Source organism: Clupea harengus, chromosome 22, assembly GCF_900700415.2.
Source record: "Clupea harengus chromosome 22, Ch_v2.0.2, whole genome shotgun sequence".
Classification (NCBI taxonomy): Eukaryota; Metazoa; Chordata; class Actinopteri; order Clupeiformes; family Clupeidae; genus Clupea; species Clupea harengus.
Genome location: NC_045173.1, coordinates 23387161 through 23412041, shown reverse-complemented (window position 1 = coordinate 23412041; position 24881 = coordinate 23387161). Strand labels below are relative to the sequence as shown.

Sequence of the window (24881 nt, the reverse complement as noted above, 5' to 3'; positions counted from 1 at the left end):
ACACAAGCTAAATCAATGCAGGGGACCATCTGTCAAACAAACACAGTGGCATGACTGTGTTTCTGAGAAGATTGAGCCAACTACTTTTATATGCACTGCTTTCCTGATTCTTGCTAAACACCATGTAAATAGGTGCTGGCCGAGCATCAACGAAAAAAAATAAAACACTTAAAAGAAGAAATTGATTTTGTCAGTATAAATCTCAGTCAGTATAACTCTGTTTCACTCACTCTCCAAAGCCCAAAGACCATTATGCTGCTGGAGCTATGTACAAGCTAAAAGGTCTCTGCAGCTAAACAGTTTTTGGGAGAACTGTCAGTGTATCACTGCAAGAAATGCAGCTCAGTCTATCAGTCTATCAGTCTACGTCTAAGAGTACGTTGATTAGCTTTATTTATCTTTTATATATTTTTAAATATACTATACTATATAATATATATTTCATAATATATAATATATTTTTTATTCATTTATCTTATACCTCACCTTTATTTAAGTACAGCATTAGAATTTGGCACAGTGTTACACCTTTTGACTGAACCAATGTGAACCCAAATTGGTTACAGCAAAAAAAATAGGGTGAAACCTTTACCTGAACATATTTAAACTATCCGTGAACATATTTAAAGGTGGAAGGAAATATAGAGGTACTAAGAACATGGTATATACACCTTTAAACCAGGAGATGAAGTAGATTATGTAAGGAATAATCCACAATGGGGTGTGCATTAATGGGGAATACACACCCATTATGGACAAAATGACACCCAATTTGGACCTGGGAAAGTGTCAGTTGTTGTGATGCTAGGGCAGAACGGCTACATCATAGTTGTTTCCTTCAGCCTAACCCTGCATTACCAAGTTTTTTTTCCAGCAGAGTTTGCTATTTTTTTTTCAATAAATATAATTTAATGGATGCTTTTAGGAAGCTAGATGGATAGCCATGGAGTTTCATCACCGATTTCTATCATTTTTGCGATGTTTGAAAATAGTTTTGGGTCAGGGGGTGAACTCTGGTGAGAGGGAACCAGGTTTGTTTAGGTATGGAGATAAGGACGTATGGAGACATCTGGCCTACTGTGTGATACCCCCTAACCATTAGCATAAAGTTTAACAACCTGTGTTGTTCTGTATACAACTCAAATACCACTCTGCCAAGTTGATCATTTTCCACAGACGGGAAAATATCTTACTATTAGTTGAGTGTGGCACTGCCTTACAGACAATATAGATTCTTAAAGCTGCCTTCTGTCTTAGTAGTAACTCCAGTTTCATCAATTTATTTTAGTGGCTTTTAATGGCATCGCAATGCATACTTCTGCACTGTCAATTGAGAAGTTTAAACATAGTTCACACTCAGTGGCAGCCTATCCACCCATTCAGCCTGCCCTCGCCCGTCCTAGCCAATCACACACACATAAACACATCCCAAACGGCACAACTTCCCTCGCTCACGTACATTAATCCCTTTCCACCTCGGCTTTGTAAGCCCATTAGGAGTTCCTGCCAGCCCTGGTGTTTCGGGGTAAATGTGATCGATTGTATGCTCTGTGCCTACTGCATTAGTCGGCAAGAAACACACAGCGCCCTGGCAGGGCTTGCATGTCACAGGCAGAGCCTCGTCTTGGCCGACAGTTTCAGCATTCCGCCGGGTCCTTTTTTACAAAGACTCTTCCAACCCTGTAAAACATAAGAAAGATCTAGAAAGAAAACATGTTCTGCTATCACTCTGCTGCTCGGGCATGCTCTCAGAAAAGGAATAGAGCAATCCTAAGAAAGATCTAGAAAGAGAATATTTGAAGTTCAGCAGCTTTTTTAATGCACCCTTTTCATGCACCACGAGCTTAAGAAAGCCAGCAGAGGAGGAGGAAGAAGAGAAGGAACAAATTGGGCTCTCCCATGACAAAAACCTTCTCAAAGAGCACTTATGATGTGTAGCAGGCCAGACATAATGCAAGAAGTTAAGGAGAAGATATCACTTCATGTTGTAATTTTGATGTCTCCTTGTCTCCAAATGAAAGTGTGCACAAATTGCCAAATTATGCGGTATCTTTGAAAGCCCTGGAGAGGGGTGCAAAGCTCTTTTTGTCTTGGGGCGGAATTGAGGTGTTTGACAGAGACAGGCTCTCTGGCTATTATCCCAACACTGTGACTTACCAGAACCGCTCATGTGAGATAGAGGAGCCATGTTCCCTATAAGCACATTGAATGCTTGAAATATGTAAGTTTAACTCTGTAATTGCAAAGAATAAATCAAAACTTGGATTAAATTATACACATATAACATGTATAACAAGGATGAAAAATGATGGTACACGAGTGTGGTAAATAAATATTATTGTCCATATTAAATTGTCAACAAGACATTGTATGTGTATATGTAGCAAACACCAGGCAACTCTATTGGTCAAGATTAGTCTAAAGCTATGGTATTCCTCCCAGTCACCAACGCTGTTGTTAACTCGATATCATTCATTTTTGTAAGTTACAACTAAAGAAATAATCACTTTTTAAAAAGCCATAGTCAAATAACTCATTCTGAATACAGAGAACGATGTTAAATGGAGTAATTAGTGCCCCAGCTCTGTGGAATGCTCAGGAGTGCTGTTCTTGTCCCTGGTGCTGCCCCCTTGTTGGGGTTTGTCCCTGATATGGATGTTCATTTCTGATCTGGCCATTAAAATCAAGGAACTCTGGTAGCACCATTCATTATTCAACAGGTCCATCCACGCTCCCTATGCCCACCGATCTCCAAAAATAGTTCTCTCTTCCACCTGGGTTTTGTACTACACAGGATTATTAATGATCCAGTAGAAAAGCAGAAACTCGGTTTTGCTCAGACACGACAGAAGCACATTTTTCATGTGCATAAATATTCTATTTGAAGTAGGACACTGAAAATAATTTATATTGGGTTTGTTGAGTTTATGGATCCGAACAGGTGCTAAGTGTTAATTCAAGCACAGTGGTGTGCTCCAAGAATAGTCAGAAAGGAATACAATGGACATAAGCCATTTCACGCTGTTCACAGCTGGTCCACTGCCCATCTTCGCTGCTACTAGTAAGCACAGAAATGCATGCTATGCCTGTAATTTATTTAACGGTCATGGAATGTTTCAGCATTGAATATGTTGTACACATTGTGATGGTTGCACAGCTTATGATTAATTTATCTCCTACATGTTTGTAAAGGAGCATTAGAGGGAATTGGAATGTCCATTAAACTTTCTACTAATTCTATGTATGCATTATCTGTTTCGTGTATCTGTTGCATGTGTTTGCTCAACATGCACTTTTGCTACAAAGATAAGATCATACCTCTCTCTTTCTTCAGCATAACAAAAGTGGAAACCCAATCTATCAGGAAAATAATAAAAACGTTAACCCTTGTGTGTTATTCTCGTGGTGTTATTTAGCATGTAACCAGTGTTCCTTCCAAAAAAAATGATCTACACCCATCCCCTCCTTTCCAGCCTCAATGAGTTTTAATTGAGAAAAACACAGTCAGAAGACAGGCACCCACTGGTTAGATTCAACAGCCCAGCTCTAAGAAAGAATGCATGTCTATTTATACAAGCACGTGTAGTGAATGCTGTATGTGAAAGTGGGCCAGTGTGAATCATTTGGCCAGTCAAAGAAATGCTCCAGATCAGTTGCACATCTCTGTAGGGCGGAGACTTATACTCCAGCAAAAATATTCATGGCACAAGCACACCGAAAGTGCCTAAGTCCCAGACATCTATTCACCAACGTATATTTATGAGGCCAACAAGACATTACCCCCACCCTCCGCTCTCTGTGATCTATGTGACTAAAGGGAACAAAATGTTCAAGATGATATGTGTTCCATGTAATCAGGTAGGATGCCAGGAGAATCACAGGTTCACAATCTTTCACACTATGGGTTTCTTGTCCTCCTTTGACTGTGTTTTGGGGCTAGAGGAGGCTTAAGTGAATTAGGCAGAAATCAGTCGCTAATTACTCAAATTGTGGAGAGACCCACATGATGATCAGATGCATAATTTACTTTAGATGAAGAGCACAGGCTACATTCAGCTCCTTCTAAAGGCACATTAGCAACAATACATTTTTGCTAACAAAGTTAGAACTGTTAAAAAGTTACATCAAAGTCAGTCAGTCTCCACACTTCTTTGGACGCTCTGGTATAACCACGCCTTTGGGGCATGAACAGATTCATATACACTGGCCGCTGTGCTGTTTTTACATCTTAGCTGTTAAGTGGTGTGAATGGCTTGGTCCCCCCTGGGGTCAAAAGCTAACAGTATTATATGTAACATATTACAATGAAAGACAATCTATTGACCAAAAAGTGCCTTTGCACCCATGATATAAAGGTTGTTGACAGTTAAAAAGTAATTTACATGGAGACTTTCTAAAAATGGTTGTAGATTGTAACTTAGTAAGATAGCAAAACAGTCCCGTCCTGAATTTGCATCATTCAATGACATAGTGCTGAAATACTTCATCTGTATCTGGGACAATCAATGTCATTCCCACTGGAACTTTGAGAATAACAACTTTGAGATGAATTATGGTGTGTGTGTGTGTGTGTGTGTGTGAATCCCACTCTCCCGATGCTGTCATGAATGTAAAGCCCTTCTGCATAGCCCTCCCACTATGACAGTCACCCCACATCCCACCAGGTCTCCTCACCTACTCATTCATCATATTCAGACCTATACCTACAGTATAGTTTGGCTCAGTCCCTGCTAGGAATGTAAGGACCATGGCAAGTTACCTCACCAAGCAATCCTCACTCACATTAACCCAATCATTGAGAATGGTGAGCTTGTTATGATGTCCTCAGGAAAGGTCTGTTTTGACCGCCCTTCTGTAACACTGCATTGTAGAATCTGTTTCTCTCTCTCTCTCTCTCTCTCGCTCTCTCGCTTTCTCTCTCTCGCTCTCTCTTTCTCTCTGTGTGTGTGTGTGTGTGTGTGTGTGTGTGTGTCTGGCTCTCTGACAGTCCTGGACAGTGACCTGTGTGCTGTGAATAATAATGTCTGTGGCTCAAGGCCAGAATTTCTGTAGTAAATCGCCTCCTCTCTCCCTACCACTATGTGAAGGCCCACCTGCAGTGTTCGCGCTTGCCTGCCGTGATGTCCCAGCTGAAGCAGACGCATGGCAAATCTCTTGAAAGGCCAGTGCATTTCCCAGAGGAGAAAGGCCAGCGGGTTGAAAAAAGTGATTAATTTGGACAGGAGAAGTAATTGCAAACAACCCTTTTCCAATACCCGCTTTTCATCTGTAAGGGTAGGCATACTTTAAATAGTGTCTGGGTATAATCATTGAATGTCAAGATCAGAGATCAAGAAGACAAATTGGTTCTCAAGTGTACTGAAGCTTTTCAGTGCAACATTTTTGTACATTTTGAAAGGCAATAACACAGGAAAATAGTTTATTTGTAGCAAAAGCCATATTATTTGTACTTGGATCTGCGTTTTAATGCATTTTTTTTATCATACAAGGTGGTGTAGTCCTGGTGTGACATATGAAGCCACCGAAGGTGTTTGCAATAAGCTCATGAACAGCAGAACACACATACTGACTGTTTGTACTCATGCAATCCTGTATCTCCTGGTCAAAATCAATTTCTCAATCCCCAGCTTACCGTTAGAATATGATTCAACTACACAGTATGATGCAACTATGATTCAAAACCTGTGTCTCTGGACGGTTATTGATAGAGATTCACTCTGAACGCATGCCTTAAAAGTTGTTATTGCTGTTCGTTCTATTGCTCACTGTGGTAAAAAAAAAATTTTGGAGGCTTAACAATTGTGCTCACAATTATTACCTCAGAACAGTTAATAATAGTGGGCAACTGACATGGTGAAAGTTTCCCAAACTCTTCATTTATTCAACAATTTTATCAAGCTGAATTATAATGAGGAACGACTTTGTTCAGTCACGACTGCTAAAAATCCCATCAGATGCCTGAGGCCCACGGACCCTTGACTGACAGATGCAACTGTTTGTGAGGCAGGATAAAGAGATTCGGCCACAGATGGCAGACAGACAGACAGAACCTAATAAGCATTTCCCCTGCGCTATCCTCATATGCAAAATGGGCTTTTTCATCCCAGCACAGCATTATAGTCTTAGCACGACATGGAAAGAAGTCTCCACAGACCCCCCCGTGAGGAGAACATTCCTCTGCGTCCTCTTTTGGCCCTGTTGTCCTTGGAATGTACTGGAATGTGTCTCCGATAGCTCTGAGTAATAATTCACAATTAAATATTCATACATTTTGTAGTGTCTGTCTTTAATAATTGTCTCTGTACATTTATACATTGATGTAACATGAGAAGCAAACTACAGAGTATTTGTGCGCCCTTTTGCACGTCTTGTGCCATGTGTGATCTGACTGTGGGTATTATTGACATGTTGCAATAAAGAGGGTATTGGCATGAAAGGAATTTGGAAGTGGGGCACAATAGACTATCTATCAATGGTATTCCAGTTGAGTCAACATAACATTGCTGTTCTCATTCCATTTGAATGTGAGTGTGAATTTGAGTGGAGAAGAGAGGTATGTGTGTGTGTGTGTGTGTGTGTGTGTGTGTGTGTGTGTGTGTGTGTGTGTGTGTGTGTGTGTGTGTGTTGTGTGTGTGTGTGTTTACAAGTATGTAAACATTTTGTGAGAGGACATCTTGGTGCTGTTTTGATCTGCATGTAGATTCTTCAATGCTGTAATCCTGCTGATGTCAAATATTTAAAGTGCAATATGTCATTTCTGTTGTAAAAGTGTTCGGATGCACACCACTCTGTGATGTGTGTGTGTGTGTGTGTGTGTGTGTGTGTGTGTGTGTGTGTGTGTGTGTGTGTGTGTGTGTGTGTGTGTGTTTACAAGTATGTAAACATTTTGTGAGAGGACATCTTGGTGCTGTTTTGATCTGCATGTAGATTCTTCAATGCTGTAATCCTGCTGATGTCAAATATTTAAAGTGCAATATGTCATTTCTGTTGTAAAAGTGTTCGGATGCACACCACTCTGTGATGTGTGTTTGTGTGTGTGTGTGTGTGTGTGTGTGTGTGTTTACAAGTATGTATACATTTTGTGAGAGGACATCTTGGTGCTGTTTTGATCTGCATGTAGATTCTTCAATGCTGTAATCCTGCTGATGTCAAATATTTAAAGTGCAATATGTCATTTCTGTTGTAAAAGTGTTCGGATGCACACCACTCTGTGATTCTGAAGGTATGATTATGACCAGAAATGAATATAAATATATGGTTGTTTTTTTTTTACAAAATCTACATACTTTACTATTATCATTGCAGCATTAACCAAGCAAATACATTATACTCTAGTATAAATTGAACATGAACCTGTCTCGAAGTGGGGCCTATCACAAAATGTGTTTTAAGTTACACCAGCTCTGTCCAGTTTCACACTCATGTTTCCATTCACTCTACAGGACTCCGGTTCCATATTTAGGTTCCTGATCATCATGTAAAATCCCAAATTGTATGTACAAGACCAGATCTGCTACAAGTCACTAGGCTACTCTAACTAACCAACTGGGTCAAATTTGGAGCAATCATAATGTTTTGAAGACTGACACAGAAACAGGTACAATTCAAGCATACAAAGGTAAACTGTGGAATAGCTGTGGTTAATATGTCACAACAATAAAATTATGCCGATTAATTCATTCAATAATGCGTCCACTTAAAAAACCTGGCTGTATTATCACATATTGCAGCTAATTAGGCTAGTTCTCCTGCCAACTCTGTCAGCTGGCACAGAATAGCCTTTTTTCCTCTTAATGCCACACTAATATTGAGAGTGTTTTCCCCCTCTCTCACTCTCCTCTTTCACCTGAAAACTAGCCATCATGGATCTGTACTCTGTACAAAAAAGTCTGTACAAAAAAGTCTTGCAAGAACTGGCTCTCTAGATCAAGATCTCTAGAAACGTTGTGCAAAATTTGCCTGACTGACCTATCCAATGGATATTACATTATATAAAGACCTATTACAGCCACTTCACAAATCTGGGAGACAATTTATCCCATTTCAGGGGACATACAACCCAAACAATCATATCATTTGGGTACATTCATCTTAGCAACAAAATCCATTTTCCACATTTAAACAATAATGACTTAATAACAACAGCAACAAAGCCGCCAGCCACATTTAACCGCCACTCCCTTGGTCGCAATGCTCAGCTTCCTCTTCCAGTTGCTCCGATCACCCTGGATGCTCGCCTACAGAGCAGCTTGTGTGGGTCTGCCCTAGACTCGATTGGGGCCATTGAACGCATCTCAACTGCCAAAACTTGGAGACACTGCAGCATCACTGGCAACCTCCAGTCATGTCACAGGTCATGATCTGACATGACACTCTGACTGTCTAAGCTTCGCTGGCGGACCTCACTACCACCCTTCGTCTTTTGTTTTTTAGGGGGGTTTTTGTCAGTTAAAGGGAACATATGTCCACAATCGCTGTGATTTGTTGCATGTTTGTTTGTCAACCAGGCAGGAAGAAGAACCTAACCAAATGAGAACTGCTTTAAAAGACTGTTTAAGGTCAGATTTAAAAGAAAAAAGAAAAATATCTATAAAATGAGAGATTACAGGCGTACAATTCCACCTCCGCATTTCCCAATTATATACTCTTACACTTTGATTCTCTGATGCTCTTTGCCATTGTGAATGGTCCCTGGATACCATGCACAACAAGTAACAAACTCATCAATTGTATTCTGCCAAAAGGATTGCTGAAGGTCTCTACAGATTGGGCTGTGTACTCCCAGGAACAGCGACAGAAAGAACAAGATGACACGTGAAGCCCCTCACACACAGTTGAGACGGTTCTTATGATGACTAACACTCCGAAGGTCGAACTGGTTGGGATATTTCAAGACCACAATGTACGAGTCGTCTAATGATCTATGGGAGCTACGGATAAAAAAAGAGAGAGAGAGAGAGAGGGCTTACTCTTAACCAAGGCCTCATCATATCTCATCATAATATCTCCGGCAGATATAACATAATCTTTCTGCCAACCAAAGAGTGAGAAGACAGAGATATGACTTTTATGCATCCATGAAAATAATATCTGACATCCCAAAGTAACTGCTTGCATGGAGGCAAGGCTTGCATCAAAGTGAACTTAACAAGGTTTGGTATTAAAGCAACACACCAGGGACGAACCATCATCCCAACCCCCTTTCCATAACTTCTCTTGTCTGGCTATTTATCACTGATGAAAGATATCGGCGGATGTCAGACTTTAACAAGTTTATGCTTTTTTTTGTCTTTGTCTTTCTCTTTCCCGCTGAGGTTAAGACAAAGTAAGAGCACATCATTAAACTGGGGGATGTGGTGCTGTCAGCGACAATTGTTTTTGAGTCATCACAAGGCTCCGCAGGGAGACAGCTTCACATTTGTCTGCAGATTACATAGGCAAAAAAACACACATCAAGCGGAGAGCTCATTAAGTGACAGCTTATTATTCCCAGCATTCCCTGAAGGCTATAATTTTGCATGCCCCTTATTAAAGGTGAGAAGGGGGAAGCTTTGTGTCAGTGCGGGTGTGACAGACTGCAACCAGAGAGAGGGACATAATCGAGCAAAAAACGCTTGAAGATGAACTCACTCTCCCTCATGGCCACACACACACACACACACACACACACACACACACACACACACACACACACACACACACACACACACACACACACACACATGCTGCTGCTCTGCAACAGAACAGAACACTTCAAGAAAGACAGAGAGAAGGGTAGGGAATGCTAGTCTCATTTAAAGACTTCCTACACTGAACTTCTGGGAATTGAGGTGTAAGTGTGGCACGGTGGCTCAGGTGCTTGCACTGCTGCCTCACAGCAAGAAGGTCATGGGTTCGATTCCCGCATGTTGGCTCTGAGGGGCAGGTCCAGACCTCCCCAGACCTTCAGTGCTCAGGTGGGCTATCTCCTGGGCCTTTCTGTGTGGAGTTTGCATGTTCTCCCCGTGTTCACAAGGGGTTTCCTCCACTAAGAACCCCAACAGAAAAACGGGCAAAAAGAACAGAACACTCCTCTCCGTCCCTGACCGAGACGGACGGTTCACTTGGTCCCCGGGCGCTGAGAAGCTGCCCACTGCTCCTGGAGGAAGGACGATCCAAGATGGGTTAAAAGCAGAGAGTGAATTCACAGCCTGCGTGTGTGTTGTCACCTCCATATATAACACGTGTGTGTTGCAGTGAATCGCTTGTGCAATAAAAACTGACTGAAAGTCAGCCTTGTTTGTGTCACAGACCCCTGGTGGGGGGGGGGGGGTCACAGCACATATGGAGGCAGTGGTGAGGGACCCACGTGGGTTATGGTGAGGGACCCAAGTGGGTTATAGTGAGGGATGGCAGCAACAAGGTTGTACAGTGGATTCAGTTCCCAAGGGACTGCAAGCACTGAAGTACAGCATACAGTATATGCCTTTGATTGTGTTCCTAGGTATAGAGAGTGTGTCATGAGAATATGCTTCCATCTGAATGCACCATGGCAAGCCAAGGTATGATCTGTATGCACACGTGCTCTATGCTATGGCCCAACACAGTTTGAAATCTATCTATTTCGATTCAGATATTGGCCTACAGGTACAGGAGATGGAAATGATTTAACATATCCGTTTTCTTTATGTGGAACTGCACAATACATGTTTTCATGGCCAATAAAGTAATCAGTAGATAAGTACTGTCTAGGCCAATGTGAAATTTACATCTGGTAAAGCCTCCCCCCCCATGGGTTAAGGGGTGAAGAGGGATATATCACCTTGCCTCACTGGAATATAATTTGAATATTAAAAAGGACACAGGTTATGTTGAGATGATGAATTGTATTTCCCTCACACAAGACATCTAAAGGGTTATTATTATTATTACCATTATTATTCTTATTATTATGTTAATATTAGACTTCTAATATGGTGTTACAGTGCTTTGGTAGTTGGCCAATGTGATTTTAATAGACTTAGATGGCAGGTTTCAAACAGATTAGAGAAAAAGTGACAACTCTGTCTCTGTGATGTAACAGCGCTGCGCAGCGTTGCAACAGAGTGTTGGTGTGAATACACAGGCCACTGACTGCTCAATAAGTGATACGTAGTTCAGTGCAGATATCAGCTTAGATGTTCTGCAAAAGCCTTGTTCAGAACTACAGCATTATGCTAGAAAGCATAGAAAGATGTTTAGGAGCATTTTTGAATGCAAGTGGGACTGCACTGAAAAATAAAATGTTTGTTTTCCCTAACAATGCAAAAATGGGCAGATACAATTCCGGCCATGTAAGCTGTCTATCTCACACATCTGAGTAGCCTAGTCTCCACATGTCAGATCAGCTTCAAATATTAAGCACAGCACACAATAGGAGAAGCACTGTGCTAACGTCCTCACCTGTTTTATTGCATACAGCAGTTTCCCATAGCAGAACACTATGACCATGAAGGGGACGAGAAGGCAGAAGACAAACAGACAGATGATGTAGGAGATGTTGTTGGTGGTCTTGGCGGTCCAGTTCACAGAACAGGTGGTACCCGGACCCTCTGGACCATACTGGCTCCAGCCAAACAGAGGGGGGACGGTCCAGACGAGGGAGTAGACCCAGGACACAGCCACTCCGAGGGCCACCTTCCTGTAGTTCGTGGAGTCGGCCTCGGTGGGTCCCAGCATGGTGCTGTAGCGCTCGTATGACAACACGGCCAGGGATATCAGGGACACGATGCCTGTGGGGAGCATTACATTTACATTTAGTCATTTAGCAGACGCTTTTATCCAAAGCGACTTACAAGGATGTATACACATTTTACATTTACACTGAGGGCACACTGCACATCAGGAGCTTCGACAGGGAATCGAACTAGCAACCTTCTGATTACTACTGATTATTACTGATTGCTAAACGACTTCTCTACCCCCGTACCACTGTCGCCCCCCGGAGCACACCGATGTCCATGGGGTTAGTAACAGAAAAAAAAGAATTGCACTGTGTGTACACCACTACATATTAAAGGATTAGCCCATCATTGTATCAGACTAGGATGGAGACACAGGGGTTGTTGCACAAGGAACTACCATAATTATTTATACGTGGCATAAAAGACCAATAGGTTAAGCCTGATTTCTTAAAATGTCTGGAAATATTGGTTGGAAATATCTGCCGTTGTCTTATTTCTCCCAGCATAGCTTTGGACTTGCTTCATATATATTCCTTTCTCTGTCCCACTGAGTATCCAATCTGTGTTTTACAGGACTAACATGTAATCAGGTAATTCATTTGGATTGTATTTCAACATTATAATATATTTTGTAGAGGTACTTTAATAGATTCATGTTTCCTATGATAGTAGTTGTTTTTTCTACACACCACGCGGGTATAATCTGATGTTCAGGCGGCCTAGTCAAGACCAACAGCTTCATGCAAGCGTACACACATTTCCCAGACACAACAATTAACTACAGCTCCCACCAGTAATTTAAAAATAGAGCGACCTGCTCCTTTCAGGCAGCAAACTGACCACATAAATAGTGAAGGCCATGTCCCAGTATTAATCTCACTAGATAAGCCAAATGTTTAGTCATAAGACAACTGAAACATGAACTCCTCAAGCGTGTCATGCATAGAGACCACGTGCTCTCGAGCAGGGCCAAGCTTGTCAGTTAAATCTACCACGGATTTTCTCACTCCTCGTTCCCTGCAGGTATCAACACGGCAGTAGTCCATCACCCAAATAACAGACCAGTATTTGAAGATCACTCTGAGGAAAGGGTTATGAGATAAGTCAATGTGTACAAGAATGGTGACAATTATACAGGAGTTATTCAACTGCATACGACAGTTATACCTGCAGAAAATCCAATATAATGCAGTCTATAGGGCCTTTAAATCCCTGACCATGTTTTATACTGCTTGAGGAATCAGACTGCAGAGAAAATGACCATGTCCAATCAGACTATGTGTCAACATGTTCAGCATGATAGGCTGTTGCTACTGGTTTCGCCAGTATAACTTAATGATGACACTGAAAAAAATGCTTAAAGGCCACAGGATATCCAAACATCACTGCCATCAGGGGTGGCTATACACGTTATATGCCCATCTTTTTCATGTGAGATCTGCACGATGGGCCAAAAACTTGTTTTGTGGAAACAGCAGTGATTTGGGCTTACTACAACCCTGTCCAGTCTGCAAGCTGCAATCCAATTAAGCATCTGTGGTATGGAAAAGGCCGTTTGGAAATGGCAGCGGAGTAGTCAAGAGCCTACCTGCCAATCTGAAATATACTGTCAACATGGGCAAGTCTAAGTGTGGAACATTTTCTTGACACCTTTCAGCAGAGAATCCGTGGAGTGATGGATGGACTTTGAAAGGATGGCATGTGCTCCAGCAGCCCCCAGTCTTTCACGACACATGCATGCATAAACACACAGCCCAAGAGCCATTATACATTATACTGAGGCATATAGTGCACTGCAACATACACTGCCTAGCGGCATTGCGGGTGCTCTAGCCCTTCAGTCGATAGCTCCAGCCACAAACTCTAAGTGCCAGGACTATAAACTGTACTGTACCACTGCTGCCGTACACGCCATCATCCGATATAACTTCTCCCCCAAGCTGAAACTCTCTGCCACCCAAACTACACCTGGCTCCACTGTCCCTCTTTAAAATCAATCATCATCATTATCATCATCATCATCATCATCACGTGAGACGGGAGCTTGTGTCCATGACTAAAGAACAGTCTGTAACATGCACATAAAATGAGCATATGTGGGCACATGGACTGCTAAAAAGACATCCGAGTAGACCTAAGGTAACAGGAGGTTCTGATAGGTGAGTGGTAGGGGAAAGGAACAAGAGGCACCGTTCAAGCACGACTGACCTGATTATTATCCTGATTCATTATTACACTTGAATGTATTGAGTAAAACACTGGTACCCAGCGCTGCTGTGAAGACACAACAGGCTAAACCTTCATCACTGCCTTTAGAATATAGGACAGCTCATCATACAATACTGACTACAACCATTAACATAATTACATATTATGAAACAGACAGATATTATGGCTGCGTGCTGGGGACTGCTCTGGAACCCCTAGAGTCGTTTGGGGAGAGAAGGACGTTGCACAAGCTGCTCAACATAACAGATAACACTACACACCCCCTACACAACATAATGGACAACACTTCACACCCCTACACAACCTACTGGTCAGACAACAGAGTATCTTCAATCGGACGCTCCTTCAACTCTGCTACAATAAGAAACATTACAGGAGGTCATTAATGCCCAGTAGCCATCTACAATGTCTCCCCTCTGTGTAGGTGTGTAGCTGTGTTGGTAATGCACAATGCACATTTTACATTTAATTGGTACATTAATAGCAATATCTGCCCTTAAAGTCAAATGATATACTTATTCTATTTATTTTGTATCTACTAACTATATCTATATACTGTAAATGTAATGCAGAAACACTGTAAATGTTTACTCTATTATATTTGACTTCTTTTTGTCACACTGTTTTTCTACATTGCTAGAGTGGGAGACATGTTGTGGTCAGTTACAATCATGCAGATTAACTGCACTGAGCATATGGCCCATGTGGTCAATGTGAGCTCTGTCCACTCATCCAATGTCTGACTGCTCATCTGTTTACGTCTTTGAAGTGAACTTGATCAACAGGGCTGTCCTTCACAAAAATTGATTTCCAATAGCACTGAAACAGACTCAACCAGTATAGCAATTTAAAGTGGTGCAAATCCTTCACTGACACATACACACTAACACACACACAGAGAGAGAGAGAGAGAGAGAGAGAAAAACACACACACACAGAGAAACACACACACAAACCGCCAAGATATGTGGTCATCCCTTGAGGTGTTGGTTGATGAGTGTGCCTATATGAGTATCAGCTCAGAACTCACACTAATATACTTACCAACTCAAAAGTAAACATGATAAAAATGACTAAAGGCAGACCGCTGGGAAATAAGCAGGTAATGTAAAGTGCTGCCATGTCTATTAGTTTATGGCTGTATCTCTTGCTTGTCTACAAAAGGAATGAGACAACTTTGTTGGCGGCAGCCCTGCATACTTTTTATAAATACTTAATGAGAAAAACTTTTGTGGAAACACAGGACACTATGCTGTTAGTCCAAGAGCATATTAGCTGAAAAATATAATATTTAGTGTGTTTAATAGAGATATGTTATGAGTTTCACTGGCAGAGCTTCAGGCTAAATTTGGCAAGTGAAATAAAAACTCAAAGCTGAGGTGACCAGAACCGATCTGGATCCAGCTCACGTTTACCTACATCTACCAAAACATTCAGACACAAGTCAATATTAGTAACACAAACATCACTTCTGATTTAAACATGATTACAGCCCAATATGTGGCTAAAAATCAAATAAAACACTTTTAGCTGACAGCTATATCTAGCAGCAGATATCTAGTTTTCCAAATGTATTAAATAGTAAATCCCAGTTGCCCCTTTAAGCTGCAGTCTGGGAATAGTCACTCCTTATTGGTTAAGAGCCTCTGGGCAGCGTGCATCAACGATTCATCTTGGCTACTGTATCTCCAAACCACACTCATCCACGGACCGCAGCCATACGACCTCTGTATCTGAATTATGTGAAATTGTACCCGCTGCAAAGACAGACTGCTAAAATCTCTGGCAGGACATTACTCCTCCTTATCTATGACAGGACAGAGGTCCTGTGGCTCTGCTGCTGATCACTCGGATCATTCGCAGTCATGATATGAACCTTCTTTTTAAAATGACCTGAGAATAGAATGGAACAAAGCAAAGGTGAGTAGAATAGAATATAAGCCTTTGCAAATGACCAAGATAGCTTTGGGATTCACAATAATGAAGCCAACTGATTCAAGTTGCCCTGTTTATAATGAAAAGCGTAGAACATCCTCCTTTGCAGTTGCATGTGACTCCATGAAACTCCCTCAGCATTGGGAGCTACTAGGAGTCCTGAAGCCAAGCAGGAAGTTATACTTAAAATCAGTTTGGACTACTTCTTCCACCAGGAATGAAACTACTTAATCGTCAGAACAGTTATGAACCCCATGACTGAGCAGCAGACCTGAGACGGTCATTAAAACCCTTATGAAATGTGTTTGTCATGGTGCTCTGATTCCGATTATTGGACCTATAATTAAGAATAATTTATGAAAAGGCCAAGAAAAGTTTATGGCAACCACAGTCATGTACCACCAGTTTCTGCCAGTAAACTTGGAAAGTAAACAAAGGAAAACAATGAGGAATGTGTGTCCCTCTCATTGCCATTCCCATAGGCAATGAATATGGAGCCTCCTGCTCGCCACTTGCCCAGGGCAACACCCAAATATTTATATGCAAAAATATCAGGGAGAAAAATTAGCAAGAACAATGCTTGTTCCTGCATTGGAGCTGCTGTTCATCACGAGGTTACACACTGCAACATGGTGACAAGAGTGCCGCGGTATGGCGAACAACCTCATCTTTTGAATGTCACAGGTGAAAAAAGACTGGATTTTTTTTTTTTAAATGAGGCAAGAGCAGAATAAACTTTGCAAGATTTAAAATGCCAGAGGACTCAAATATGGACTCAAATACATGTTCTGCATGTGATCAGCTGAGTGCAATATATCTGACAAGACTTACTGCTATGTTAGAAACTAAAGTAGTACACATCAGAGGACGGTTTTACTATAGTGTGTGTGTGTGTGTGTGTGTGTGTGTGTGTGTGTGTGTGTGTGTGTGTAGAGTGTGTGTGTGTGTGTGTGTGTGTGTGTGTGTGTGTGTGTGTGTGTGTGTGTGTGTGTGTGTAGAGTGTGTGTGTGTGTGTGTGTGTGTGTGTGTGTGTGTGTGTGTGTGTGTGTGTGTGTGTGTGTGTGTGTAGAGTGTTGGCTGGGGGATTTGGGGACACAAGCCTTTTTGATTTCGGATTCTGATTCTCATACATGGCGACAATAAAGGCTGCTGGGTGAAGTGATATTGGATGCTGAGCAGTCAAAGGAAAGACATGCCTCTCTGGCTAGATGCGGCTCAAAGATTAAGACACGGCCATTGTCTGTGATGGTACACAAACACGGATGGTGCTGGTGCCACTCTGGGTTGATACTTTTATTATTTTTGCATAATCACATATGAGTGCTAACCACCAGCCTGGTCTGATCTACTAATACAGTATTTACTACTGATGTATTTACTACTGATGTATTTACTGATGTATTCATTCATTGCCCGCCACCCACTCATGTTTTTGTCATGCATTTTTCAGAATCAGTTCTCTGTGGGAATCAGTAGGCTACTGTCATTTCATGCCCACTGATCTAGAGCACATCACTTCCCACCACCAGTATGCCTCACATACGAGACGACCAAACACTTCCAAGCAAAGTGAAAAGACTGAGAGAAACCCCAAATCGCTCCTTTCTCCAAGAGGTACCAACGCCTCTTTCAAATCGAGGAAATGCAAATGAGGTGGCGGTTCAAGAACACTAAAATGAAATGTAAAAAATGCTAATTCCTAAACAATCATATGTAATTGGTGGCACTGGTGATCGGTACAGGTCTACTGGTAAAAGTCATATCCTACAATTATGGCTATTATTCAGAAATCATTACACGTTGGCTGAACACTTGAATGGGCGTTCTGGCTGTTTAAGGTAATGCCGTTATTATTACTGAAGACGCTCTTTCAGGAGTTGAGATCTCCCCTTGGAACTAACTTTATCCCGCATGGTTCTTAAAGACTGATGTTTCATGCTAATATGGTCCTGGAGAACTTGACACTGACTACTCTTAAATCTGTGATTTGGCTAGGCTACCTCTTAGTCCTAACTGCGAAATATTCAGTATGCCGAATCACTTAATTCGCACTCACCTTAATTAAATCACTGTTATATCAAACAATAAGCTATAGTCCTTACACCACATGTTGATTTCCTTACATTACCGACACCAAATTATCCCGAGAAACGTTTGATGTCACAGCAAAGAAAAAGTGCCCCCTGCCCTTGAATTTACAGGTGAGCAGCAAAGACTGCGGACAGGTCATAGTATCATAATTGTACGGATTTTAGGTTGAAATGTGTATGTAAGACCATAACTTTTTTGGACCAATCGAGCTGATTGACTTACTATTTTCTTTTTTTTGCCATTCTAGCGTGAATCAAAACTCTTCAACCTTTCCACTTGTATCTCAGCGAACGTCAACATAGCCTACCATATCTGAACCTGCAATCTAAACAAACATTTTCAATCAACTTACCGAACAGAGTATTGGCGAAGCCGTACCACACGCAACCGTGTTCTCCGATAAGCCATCGTCCTTGTGTGCTAGCGGCAAAGCTGAACGGAGTTCCCAGCACACACACCAGCAGATCACTGATGGATATATTAATCAGCAGCAGATTGATAGGGGAACGCAGCAGTTTGTAGCGGCAGAACAGAACAAGCACTAACAGGTTGTTGAGGAATCCAAAAGTTCCTATGACGCCCAGACACACCGCGACTACCAGGTGTCCAGTCGGGCTGAGGGTGCGATTTGAAGTAGCCTCCAGAAATCCGTCCCCGGTACTGGAGCACAGCACGCTCGTCGAACGCGCGCAACTGCTGTGGCTGAGGTTGGACACGATCATTGCAATTCTGTTTGGGCGCGCAATTGCGCAGCGCACACAAATCGCGAGTTATGGGTTTTGAATGTTGTGAAAAGCTAAACATTTAATATTAGATGTATAATTTTCGAGATGTCACAATTCATTAACAATAATGTAAGTGAAGTTTGTTGCGCTACCTGTCCCAATCTTTCTTCTATATTTTTGCTTTGCTTTTGGAGAAGTGAAAAGAGAAAAGGTGTGCTGCTATGACTGGAAAAACAAAAGTTAGTTTTTCTTAGTTCATCTGCTAAACTCGGACTAAACTTTGGAGCGGCTTTGCTCCACCGTGTGGTGATTAAAATCCCCACAAGTGAACACACCAGACCCCCTCTCTCTCTCTCTCGCTCTCTCTCTCTCTCTCTCGCTCTCTCTGTTATTATTGTACCTCCTTCTCAGCTGACGTCTGTTGCGAGGAGCAGACGGCACGTCCTCATTGAGTGCCCATGAAATACAGGCTAAGGGGACACGACTGCCGTTGGTAATCGTTTATGCTTCTCTACACCTACTTCCAGTGCACTCATGTCAGTGATCAGAACTCTAATTAAAATGTCAGACGATCCATCCATATTACTCTACCTAGATTGTGTTTCTTAGTATGTCTGTTGTGATGTGTTTACGGTATGGGGGATGTGCTGTCCATGGTCCTGATTTTAACATTACATGCCATTGCGTTTTATTCTTCGCGGGAGTATCGTAAAAAGTAATTCCGTTTTATTGTTTTGCCATTAAGAGGGACTTGAGTAGGGAAGTTAATGAAACAGTCACAGTTTTCACTTTTCATCTACAGTTAAATAATGGAGCCGGGAAGGTGGAGTATCCCTTGATTAAAGCACGTATCACAGATACTATGTATACATTTTTCTCAAAATGCTGACGATAATATACGATTTTACACGAACGCTGTACCATGACACCTCTTCCAATACTTCGAGATAATACATTTGACTATTTTACAAAAAAATTGTACTCGTTATTAACAGCTGCATGAACTATTAACCATTAACTTCCACCAACAATCTAAATCAGGCTTATTGCACGCTTAACTATAACAAATAGCTTAGTTGCGCTTGGTCAACATCTTACACCGTATCCTTGTCGTTTACTATAGTAGACCATGTAGTTCCTATCATGTCTTGGAAGATCTGTCATATGTAATGGTTGTAATTTAGAAGAACCTTTGATCGAATTGTGTCTGACCTGGCGTACTCTTTTTTAGTATCCTCAGAGAATTGGACAGAAATTCCCTTGTCAAACGATACATGAAAATACAGATGACCACCCCACAACATTAGTGTACTATATGCCTTTGTATCTGAGTTAAATGCCAAATACGGTGAGTCACAAGGTTCTCAGAAATATATCTACCCATGGTTCTTCATGGTTTGGAGGTCTCCACAAAATACCTCTTGAAATACCATGTTTGAATTTGAGGTCAATTATTATATTTTTCAGACCTACTGTATGTTTAGAGTACTGTGACTGCCAAAAAGGCATGCTTTTTTTTGTCTATTTGTGGTTACATTTTACTTGTAATTGCATATGAAGTCCAAATCCACACAGATATGGTCGTGTAGGAATGTTAGGAATAGCACACCACTCAATTGAACCCCATCATGTGTAGAAAACAGGCTTAAGCTCCTCATTTCTATTCTGATGATTTATGGAGGATGGAGATGTCAGTAACTGTATCACTGTTCCTGGAGTAAATCAACCAGAACAATGGTGGTTAAAATAAAAACATTTCCCAAGACATTGTGTATACAGGTGCTATGACATATTTCAACTCGTATGACAAGCCTCAGTTATTCGGCAAACATGGCTATGATAGGCATGAAATAATGCAAGTTAGATTCATATATTTTTAATTAACTGAAGATGAACCCATGTCTAAAGGTGAATCATTTTTGATTATGTTGCAGCTCTCATATATTCAGTTCAGTTCAAGGAAGTGGGAGAGAAGCCAGATAGATTTCAGGGAACAGGCTTAACACAGGCCTCTCACTCAGCCACCCAGAAGTGTGAGGGTCATATCGCTACACACACACGTATAGGATCTCTGGTTTCAACCTTGGCATAATCACTGCAATGCAGTTTATTGTAGTCTGTTGCTTGAATCAGTCTGTGTAGAATTGATTTAGGCCTCTCTCTCTGTCATAGCATGGTGGCCACACAAGTTATGAATGCCTCGTCTGACCTGGCAGGATGCCAAACTGCATTAGAAGGGCAGGTGGGAGTCACTCATCTAGGGTTGGACTAACTCACACTGTAATCCTTTTTAAGTTTAATTACATGTGAAATGAGTGCCATACATGAAAAACTGCACACAGAAATTCACAGTATGGATTATAACGTCATGTGTCTGTGGGTTACCCTGAGGCATATGAAAAAGTATTTGAGTGAGTGTCACTTTGATCATTTTGCTTTTATCTGATTTTTGCAGATTTTTGGCAAGATCTACACTCCCTCCAATTTTCAGAGATCTCTTGCAGAATCTATGCTCTCTCCAGGGTATTGTGCAAGTCTATACACCTTTGAAACAAATAAGGAAAAGTTCTTGGATTAGATTCAGCTGCCTGTCATTCCCAAACAAGCACCCTATAATACTTTAGGCTCCCACAGCTTTTTCCACCAGGTTCTCCAGACAGCACAAATCTCGGCTAAACACACCCTCCATCTTCCTCCTCATCCTCCTCAATAGGCATGTTTGCAAGGCCCCAAATCCTGCATGGATGGCAGAGGGGACAAAGCTCTTTCACGTTCTGTCAGCTTCTATTCCTGGAAGCTCTTTGCTGATTGTGACGGCTGCCCTGAGTGACTAAGACCTTATAGAGGAACACATATATGGGTTGTAATGGACGGAGAAAAGGCACGTCTCTGCATTCAGTACCACTCTGTCCTCTGCAAAAGCATTTCAAATGGCAGGGATGGACAGGATAAAGGTTATATGAACCACTTAGGAATCTGAAATTTCAGGGCTTACACTCAGATTTCATGAGGTGTATATGCCTGTATGTCAGTCTAGATCCAGATAATATGCCACTGGGAATGGTTCATTCTGGGATGGGAACATTTTGTCTTGTACATCGGCAGATATATGTCAACACTGGCCAACTCTAAGCATGACATTGGACGGAGTGCCTGGTAAACGTGGTAGTTTCCTCGTTGAAACTGTCAAATCCATCAAGCAGGAACAGCAACAATTTGTTGCATTTTCACATCAGGAATATTGGTATTCACAAGAAAGTCTTTGAAAGACACAGAGGCCTGTCAAATGGTGGCCTGTAACAGACACGTGCTCCCTCTGCCAGTCAAACTGATCATCAGTATGAGGTATGGTGTTACAGCAGAGCTGACTTACTATAACCCGAATGCTCTTTCTTACTGACATGGTATGCAGGCATTTTATTATATCACCAGCTCCCACAGAGGCAAGACGACCACACATACACACAGAGATGCAGGCTTACACACACACACACACACACACACACACATACACACACACACACACACAAAGACGCACACACACACACACACACACACACACACACACACACACACACACACACACACACACACACACACACACACACACACACACACACACAAAGACGCACACACACACATACACATATATATATATATACACACACATCCCACCATCACCACTAACACCAACACACAAACACTGACTGGAGACAGCTCTTCCAATGGAGTAATAGTACAGAGGAACCATGAGAGAGGCACCTCCCGCTGTGGGGCTGTGAAGCCTCCCTGACCTTGTCCCCTCTCTCCCCAGGCTGGAGAAGATCTGTCATTCTCTGACAATGACCTTGAGCTATGGGCGACACTGGAGAAATGTAAAACTCTGCAGGGCCAAAGCAGACACACACACACCGCCCTGCTGGGATGGATTCCACATCCCTCCTCCTAGTAGATGGGGAGAAGAATACCGGACATATTTGTGTGAACCCGTCTGTTACACAGGGGTCATTTATGAAATGATTGATCTGCCAGATATATATATATATATATATGTATCACACAGGAAACACAGGATATCGATTCCACCATTCTGTGTGGAATTCAACAGGGAAGATTTAGGTGCAACATTATTTTTGAACACATTAAGTATCTGTTCACAGTCTGAACTTGACTGACAATTCATTCAATTCAATATTTATTGTTTGCTTTGTTCTGAGGTTGCAACAGCAAATTGCCATTCCAGGTTTTCTGTGTGACACTCGAAAACAATTCAGCCTTGATCAATAGGACTGTCCAATATATGATTAATTTGTATTACTTTGTTTGCATACAAATCCACGAGGCACAAATGAAGTGTACATCAAGTGAATCAGTAGAATTTGAAAGGGTCTGACGAGTAATTTGTCTGACAAAGGCATCATTTATTTAACTGGATGTAACATTGATAATTTAGCTTCACCACTCCTGGATGTAAATCTTTTAAATGGAGCAGAGCTGCAGTCATTACTCATTGTCAATGGCCCTTCATCTGAACAGGCCAGAACAACAAATCAGCACAGTCTCAATGGCCTTTGGCCATTACAAGTCAAACCTGGTCAAAGCTGACATGGCAGAAAAATACAGACTGCCAATGTAAAGCGTTATTTCATCACTGCATTATTTATTCCATGATCACTAACACTGGCTGAGAAAAATAACATGAAATTGAAATGTTTGTAGACAGAAAGACACCCCCCCACACACACACACACACACACAGACACAGACACATTCACAAGTAATCACAATAAGTCCACACGACAGTTCAATTCAATTCAATTATATTATATTTACCATTTACCTGGACCCCCTTAGAGTAAGCACAATGGCAACAGATGCAAGGAAAAACTGGAAGAAACTTTATGCAGAACCTCAGCGCATAAAGGGGGTGGGGGGTGCATCTGCTGGCTGGGCAGAGATAGATAAAAGGGGGGGGGGGGGGGGGGGGGGGCTTGTGGCAGAAGGGGAGGGAGGAGAAGGGGAGAGAAAACCATCAGAAACATGGCAAATTAAATGAAATCATTTTATTGTTTTGGCAAGTAACCATATAAGAAGTGGTTCGCCAGTCAGTATCAGAAAATAAATCCCTTCAGACCTGTCCAGTCCATCCTTTAGGGATTTTTTTCCTTTACTGACCAGAAAACTATAAGATAGATCATTCCATGAAGTTGGTGCATTAACAAAAGACTTTCTCAGCTCAGAGTTGTGAGATTCTTTTGTAATTTAGTCTATTATACTTAATTCTAAAGGGTGATGTAGTGGGTTGTTGCAATCAATGAAGCTGGAGCGGTTCGGATCTGAGCCAAGATATTTATTGTAGCAGACAAGAAATATCACTAAGTACTTTACTGAGTCTAAGTATTCTAAGTCTAAGTGGAACAGAGCTCTGAGAGTCGCCGCGGGTCGGGGTCTTCAGGAGATGGATGTCCGTCTCTCTCTCCGCGAGCTGAAGTCTGAACGTGGAGCGTTGGGCACCACGTAATTTAACTATGGGTATTACGTAAACGAACACGAATGTATAACAATTCTTCTGACACGTACACTCGTACACATGCATGGCCATGACAGTCCATCAATGTCCTTCAGCCAGGTCTAGGATGGTTCACAACATATACATTCCACAGCGGCGCTGTCTCCGGGTGGGTCGGCATATGGCCTCCCTCCATTCTAACACAACCAAGAATGTGGGCCTCCACACATCAACAGGACGAGAGGGCCATGTACAAGTTTTTAGGAACATAAGAAATATCACTGGAATCTAACAGAGTGCACATGAGGGACCTTACGCATCAGCCAATCATTTGAGCGGGTCTGATAGGGTCCATAATTCTAGTCTAGCACCATTGAGATATAAGGTTGCAGCTTTCCATCAATGGCCTTATAGATTATCAGAAAGCAATGTTTATTTCACCTCTCTGATAGAGGTGACCCACCCACTTCATCATAAAGGACATAATGGTGAGTATCATAATTGGATCACCAATAACAAATCTGAGGGGCAGAACAGAATGATAGACCATGTCCAGGGGTTTAGGGAAGGAAGGAGCAGCATTTCTAGAAATAACATCTCCATAGTCCAACACCACTCCAAAACTGCTTCAACAATCCTTTTTCTACTATTTATAGGGAAGCTGGATACACCTTTTTAACGCATTTCTGA

General features: G+C 41.8%; 1 protein-coding gene across 1 annotated transcript in view; it reads right to left on the bottom strand.

The window, feature by feature from the left end:
* The window catches only part of tmtopsa (teleost multiple tissue opsin a), a 31820-nt gene extending 12835 nt beyond the window's left edge, over positions 1–18985 (bottom strand). Inside the window, exons 1-2 of the mRNA XM_012826312.2 lie at positions 18310–18985; positions 11422–11750 (exon numbers count right to left, since the gene is read on the bottom strand). Coding sequence (XP_012681766.2) covers positions 11422–11750; positions 18310–18679 — 699 coding nt within the window. The 5' untranslated portion in view covers positions 18680–18985. The remainder of the gene's footprint in view (positions 1–11421; positions 11751–18309) is intronic.
* Between the last annotated feature and the right edge of the window lie 5896 nt (positions 18986–24881).